The following is a 7,359-nucleotide window of genomic DNA, read 5'->3' on the forward strand; positions in this document are numbered from 1 at the left end:
CGACTCATGGCAGCCCAGCTCCAGGTTGAGCTGTTGTTCAGCATCTTAGCTGTGGAGGGCAGTGTCACTGGCCCTCATGTGTGGGATCCGAACCGGGGCCCTCTGGCGTCCCAAGCCAGTTCTCAACCATCGCACCACTCGGCTGGCCCTATTATTATTTTTATCATTGTTGCCTCCACCCATCTCCTGCTCCATTCTCACCTCCATCACCTCTACCCTATGGATGATTTTTCCCATCATTCATTCATCAGTTCACGTACCCATCAACTTCATTCAACCATCCGTCCTTTTCCCGGCTGCATGTCTCCCTCACCATCCTCCCACCTTCTACATCCTCTTCCCGCCCTTCTTTCTTCCCTTACTCACTTGAATCACCCATCCATCAATTTATTAAACCATATACTGATTCTTCCCAACTTTCCCATTTCCCCAACTGTCTATTTCATACCCCATGGGCCCCATTTCTCTCCATATCCATTCACTAGTCTTTATTTCACCACTTTTCTTATCAATATACGCTACTAATTAGTCCATCCATCCATCCATCCATCCACCCTCCATCTGTACACCCACCTTCTCACCTTTCGTTTTCCCCATTTACCCACCTCTTACGGTTTTCTAGACTTCTATTAACCCCTCTACCCATACACTGTAACCCCATTCCTGCAGCTATCCCCCCACCTACCCGCCCAATCCAGCCACCATCTTTTTCTATCTGGTTTACCCACGCACCTGCCGTGCGTTCCTTTAATCTCTTTTCTTCTCTCTGCTCACCCGTCTCCACCCATTAATTTGACTTCCGTCTTTCTAGTTATCCGTCTCACCTCACTGTGATCATCACGCCTGTCCTCCCTTTTTCTTCCCTCCCTTCTTACACATGTACGACCATTATTACCCACTTATTACATTAGTGATTCCATCGCCTAATCGTCGGTTCATTGGAACTTCCCAGCGCCCTTCCACTGCTCGCTTACGTATTCCACACGCAACACATAATGGTCCAATGCCTAATAAGCGACAAGCAATACACAGCCCCTGCCCGGAAGCAGCTTACATTCTGGTGGGGTGTCGATAATAAAACTCATAATATGCATGTCAGGTGGTGATGTCAGCTCTGAAGGAGAAACCGCCAGGGAGATGTGGGGGTGCTCCTCTGTGGGGTGGTCCTTTACAGGGTGGGTGAGAAAGGCCTCTGTGATGTGATGGTATAGCATTTGAGTGTCAGCCTGAATGAGCTCGTGCAGGAGCCACAAGTGCCTGTGGGGAACTCCAGGAAAAGGGGGCAGGTGCTACAAAAGCCCCGAGGCTAAGTCGGGTTCTGGGACTAAGAATAAGGATTTGAAGGAAGAACTAGAGCTGTTACCCACAGTAGACACAGTTTATGACGTAGAAAACCTGGCTAATTATCACAATCGTTTAGCGAGATCCAAAATCAACCTACAAAAGTCAGGTGAATTTTTATACACCAGCAAAAACCAGGTAGAAATGTAACGCTACGCGTAACTGTGATATAATAACAACCCAAATAAACAGACTAAGACTGAATCTAACAATAGATACAATAGCGCCTATTCTGGAGCAAATTATAAAACTTTAATAAAGATATTAAATGAGACCTAAATAAGTGGGTGATGCAGAAAGATAAACTTTAGTGAAGATGCCAGTTCTCTCCAAAATCACGAGTATAAAAGTCCCTGGAGGGCGCAGACCTCCCCACGTCCCCTCCCTGACTGCGCGGTGCCTGCTTCTTGTCCTCCTCTGCTATCCATCGGTCCCTGCAACCCACCTTCCAAGTCCCCCGGCCCTCCCCTCCCTGCCGCACGCCCTCTGCAGCCTCTTCCTTCCCTCTCTTGGTTCCTTCCTCCATTCATCCACCCACAGAAGTCCGTCCACCAGGCACACGCCCACGCTTCTGCCCATCCATGTTCCCACCACATTAGGTACCCGCCCATTCTCCCGTCCACCCATTGGGTGGTGAGGGTATCGTCCTCCAACCCGGCCCCCTGCCTTTGTCCACTCGTCTATGCACGTTCTCAGGCAAGCACTTTCTCGTCTCTCTCCTATCTCCCTCCCTTCTCCCTCCCTTCTCCTCCTGGGCTTGGATTTCCGCTTGCCGCTCACCCCCACACGTCTTTGCACTTTGTGGAAGGAGAGGGGGTCCTCAGTCTTATCCTGGATGAGGGTGGCATGCTCCTCAGGCCCACTTCTGTCCACTGTCCCCCAGGACTCCCTGGGCTCTAACCCAGTCCCTCACCTCAGGACCCCTTCCCAGAGACCTCAGGGACTGCCGCTGGTCCTTTCTATGCATCGCGTCCATTCTCAAGGAATGCCAGTTTGTTTTAAATTTGGCGGCAATAATTTAGGACATACGTGTGTTGCCCGGCGTCCAATTGTGTTAACTGTTTCTGAGACCAACTTCCTCCGTATTTATTTATTTGCCAGCTTTATTGAGACATAATCAACATGTAACATTGTGTAAGTGTAAGATATACAATGTAATGATTCGATACATATATGCTGGGGGTGCCAAAAAAGTGTGTACACATTTTAAGAGATGTTATTTATGCTCAAGCAGTAGTTCGCCATGATCAGAAGTGTCTGGACGCTGATGGGAACCACTCTGAGCACCTCTTGCAATTGCAGAAGTCAAACGTGACTTGTATTCATCTTTTGTTATCGGTGCATATTGAGCATTATAATTTTAATAATTTTTTCCTTTCTTAAAATGTGTATACATTTTCCTGGCACCCTCTGTATATTGCAAAACGATTTCCATAATAGGGTTAGCGAACACCGCCACCACCTCACATAATTATCTTTTATTTTTGGTGGTAAGAACACTTCAGATCTACTCTCTAAACAACTTTCAAGTGTACAGTAACAGTATTGTTAACAATCTGTTTCATTTTCAATAATCTCAGGCTTACTGAAACATTGCAAAAACAAAGCCTTCCTGCATGCCCTTCGCCCAGAGGCCGGGATGTTAACATCTCACCATATTCCCTTTTCCCTTTTCTGCCTCTGCAAACGCATGTTCCTCATGCCACAGCCTCTTTGAGGGTGCGTTGGGGCCCGGGAGCCCCGCGCCCCGCGCCCTCCCCGCGGAGCGGCAGGCGGCGGCCCGGAGGCGGGGCCCATGCGCTCGCGGCTGCCCCCTGGCGTGCGCCCCGCGCTCCTGCAGCCCCGCGGCCGCCGTGCCGGCTGCTCGGCTCACCCCCTCTTGTGGCTGCAGGTTCGGGACAAGAAGCTTCTCAACGACCTGAATGGCGCGGTGGAGGACGCCAAGACGGCGCGGCTGTTCAACATCACCAGCTCCGCCCTGGCCGCCTCCTGCATCATCCTGGTCTTCATCTTCCTGCGGTACCCACTCACCGACTACTGAGGCCCCGGGGCCCCCCCCCGCCGGCCCTGGAGACACCGCCCCGAGCGAGCGTGTCCGTGTCCATGACCGACAGACGCGACGGGGAGGCCATGGTTGGGGCAGAGCAGGCGTCCGCCCTGGGCCCGCCTGAAGCTGTGAACCAGCAGCGAGGCCGCAGAGGTTCCGCGCAGTCAGTCAGGGGGCAGCGCGCTTCCAGCCGGCCCCCAACCCGCCGCCCTGGTTCTCCACCTGCTTCCGGGGTCTGTGGTTTCTTCCTGGGCTGCTGCACCCTGGCTCCCAGTGGCTGCACCCCCTGCCCCCCTGTGCCCCCTCCCGGGCCCCTGGGCCCCCTCCGACCTGACACCCAGCAAGAAGGGCTTCTGTGGGAGCTTCCCAGTATGGGTGGCTGCCAGCATCTGGGGACTCCTTCTATCCTCCTGGACCCCAGCCTCCTCCAAGCTGTGACCCTGCTCAGAGCTCCTGTATCTGTGAATTTCCAATAAAATTTCTGCCCAGCTCCCACTGGCCCAGCCTCTGTCTTCTGCATGGGCAGGCAGGGGTGGGAGGTGGGGTGGAAATTGGGAGGCCCTGGGACCCCGGTGGTCAGGCGCTGTCTGGCGGGCCAGGCCCCGACACTGCACCCCGGCTGACTGCCAGGAAAGTTTGCTCCTAACCCAGGAGGTCTTCTCTCTGCTGGGAAAGACAGGGGACCATGGGGGCTTTCAGCAGAGGCTGCCCCGAAACAAGTCCCAGGGAGGATCGGGCAGCCTTCTTGGAGAGGCAGGACGGGGGCAGGTGCAGCACGAGCACAGCTGCCCACCCGGCTGAAGGTTAGAGGAGGAAAACCAGAGGGGAGCTCGGGGCAGTGACAAGGGCTCCGTCAATCCCCGACCACCTGGGGCCCGGGGACCGGCAGCTGCCTCTGCTTCCTCCCGCCTCTTTCCTCGTCTGTGACGTGGGAACAGGGCCTTCCCATTTCTGAGGTGCTGTGAAGATCAACAGAGAGGAAGAGGAGGTATCAGCTGAAGGATTTCGGGTTCAGGGTCAAGGTCAGGGGTGCGGTTACTGGGTGGTCAGCGCTCCACAGAGATGTCTCTGCAAACACATCTGATGGGTGCTGAGGCAGGAAATGGACTGGGTCTCCTGTGTTGTGAGGGAGGTGACACAATTCAGCCAGAGTCCTTGCAGGAGGGGCCAGGGCACGGCTGAGGGGACGCCGGAGCCCTGGCTGGTCTGGGAAACCCGAGGAAGTTCTGTGCAGAAAGCGAGGGACCTTGAGCCCCACAGGGCAGCTGCAACCCCCCCCACACACACACCCACACACACACACCCACGCCCCGCCCAGGGGAGAGGCCTGTGCCAAGGCTTGTGGAGATGGTGCTGTCTGGTGTATCAGAACCAGCTTGGAGGGGACAGAGTGGGCAGGAAACCCTGGGGGAGTCAGGGCCCAAATATGATGGGGCGAGGCTGTGGGGCCTTGGGAGAGGGTCCCCGCTTCCAGCTCCCACGGCACGAGGACACGGGGCTATGGCTCATGAGGTCAGCTTAGGCCCACCTTGGTGTCCAGGTGGCCTCATAGGCCTGGATGGGCGGGGCAGGGAAACCAGATGCGATGAGTCATTTTCTCATTTTCCTGAGCCTTTGAGGTCCCAGGAGGAAGTGCATCAGCGTTAAGGGGCTGCGGGGGCTTTAGCCTGGGAGAGCCCGCCCAGCTGAGGCTTATGGGCTCACGGCAGGAAATGGTACTGTCACCTTGCAGCCAGCTAAGTCACTCTCAGCTCAGGGAAGTGTGTGTCCATTCCTGGGTGGTGGTGGGATGGGGTGGGGGTCGGGGGGAACACTCAGACACTCCCCAGGGGTGCGGCTGTCCCCTCTGGCAGGGTGTCCTTGCTGGGGTCAGAAGCATCCCTGGCTTCCAGGCCGGGTCTCTGCCTCCCTGGGCTCGTCCCCGACCTTCCCGCCCTCCCTGTCCCCTGCCTGCACCCCCTGCCCGTTTTGTTTGATTTTGCACAGTGCCTGGTATGCATCTGCCTTCAGCACATCCTTGTTTGGGTCCTCACTCACTGTCCCCACCTCCCCCCAGTGATGGCGGGACGTTGGTGATGAGGAAGGAAGTGGTCAAATGAGTAAATATGTTACAGATAATGGAGCCAGTGACAGCAAGGGAGGGGTTGGAGCCAGGACTCACCCGCAGTGCTGCATGGGACTGGTGGCCCCGTGTCTGGCCCCCAAGCCCCCAGCCAGGCCCAGGTATTGTCTCCTAAATGTCATCGCAGGAGCAGGAAGGGGACTGCGGGGACGTGCAGGCTGGGATGGTGAGGGAGGTCCCCTCGGCCGCCTTGCCCTGGGAAGGAGTGCTGAGGGCGTGTCTAAGCGACACAGGAGCCTCTGTCACCGACCCCAGAGACAGCCGAGCCTCAGAGGACATGAGCCCACAGGCACTGTATCTGCTGTTCCTGCCCGACTGCGTTTCCTAGGACCTGAATGTCAACCTAACACAGAGGCTCCGATCACAGGACGCCTCTTCCGGCCCTGTCTCAAAGGTCAAGCTTGGCCGGCTGTATTCTTTGGATGCTACTCTTTCTGGGCATTGGTAGGCAGCCATTATTAGGCTAAGGAACTTCCTATTACTCATAACACACTAATAGTGACATTTTTGCTGTCATGCCACAAATATGAATAACTTTGCTTTCTGCAAAAGCAGGAACTAAAAATAGCGGAGCCAACAGGCAAATAGATTTAGGGGACAGACTACTCGAAACCTGTGGGACTTCATGACTGGAGAAACAACAACCACCAGCCCAGTCCAACCCCCCACCGCCTCCCAGCACCCTGTCAGCCCTCCCCTCGCGGCTCATGGACACACTTCAGCCATGAGGCCCCTCACAGCATCTCTCCAGAGTTCACCAAACTTAAACATCTTACCCAGACTGTAGACATTTTCAGCACTTTTATACGCGGGGGAAGCGTCTCCCAGCTTTTCTATTCGCACTCAGCTTCTCCGGGTAGCCTGGCAGTGGCACTGGGGACACCATGCCAGGCCTTGGAGACAACAAGACAGCTGACTGCTCTACAAATCTCTTCTAGAGGGTTTCCGGCACTTTCCTTCAGGTCTTCACACTTCCCAAGACTTCCTCTTTAACTGTGAGAATGCTGACCGCAATCATTTAAAATCATTAACATCCAAATAAGCATCATTCTTGCTGCATACTGATAATTCTTTTTAGTTACCAGCTGCTGTTCTGCTACTTTGCATTTTATGAACATGCCTTTAGCAGAAATGGGTTGATTTTATTAAATTAATATTGAATGTTATTGAATAGTGTTTCTGCATCTTTTGCTTTGATTATGTGATTCTCCTCCTTTAGGAAGTTAATGTTGCAAATTACATTATTTGATTTTTTTTTCCTTGTATGAAAACCGCCTTGCATGCCTGAAATAAATCTAAAATGTTCATGTCGCGTTATTTTAAAACACTGCTCTGTTTGTTGTGACTTTTGAAGCCTATGTTCAGGAGTGTGTTAGACTTGCAACTGCTTTCTCACACATTTTGTTAGCTTTTGGTGTCAAGGTTCTCAGTCTTGAGTTACTGAGAAGGGTTTTTTATTTGGTGCCGTAGCTAGTGAAGCCAGGTGGCCCTCAAGTCATCTTTGTGGGAAGGTTCTCATTTTTGTTTCACATCCTTTATTTGTTGTCCTGTTTATTTGTCCCTATTTCCAGCATCTTGCCCTGAATACTAACACCATTTATTCTTATCTTTTCTCCTTCTCTGAAACAGACCCCCGTTCAGTTTGACACTTTGCCGTGAAGGCTGACGAGGGCTTGTGCTGTCTTCAGCGAAACCATTTCTTTTGATCAGTCCAATGACCTCATCATCCCCAAACATATTAAATAAATACATGTAACAGGGACCGTGATCCCATCATCCCCAAATACGTTAAATAAATACATATAACAGGTACACTGACCTCATCATCCCCAAATATATTAAATAAATA

At 53.1% G+C, this 7,359-nt stretch overlaps 1 protein-coding gene across 2 annotated transcripts in view; it reads left to right on the forward strand.

Annotated features, from left to right (window-relative positions):
- Positions 1 to 3,878, forward strand: part of IFITM10 (interferon induced transmembrane protein 10) — a 10,406-nt gene extending 6,528 nt beyond the window's left edge. For both annotated transcript variants that reach the window (XM_019667305.1, XM_019667304.1), the window contains exon 3: positions 3,233 to 3,878. In XM_019667305.1, the coding sequence (XP_019522850.1) occupies positions 3,233 to 3,382 (150 nt within the window). In that variant the 3' untranslated portion in view covers positions 3,383 to 3,878. The remainder of the gene's footprint in view (positions 1 to 3,232) is intronic.
- Positions 3,879 to 7,359: the final 3,481 nt, after the last annotated feature.

This window comes from Hipposideros armiger, unplaced genomic scaffold (genome assembly GCF_001890085.2).
Source record: "Hipposideros armiger isolate ML-2016 unplaced genomic scaffold, ASM189008v1 scaffold_494, whole genome shotgun sequence".
NCBI classification, from domain to species: domain Eukaryota; kingdom Metazoa; phylum Chordata; class Mammalia; order Chiroptera; family Hipposideridae; genus Hipposideros; species Hipposideros armiger.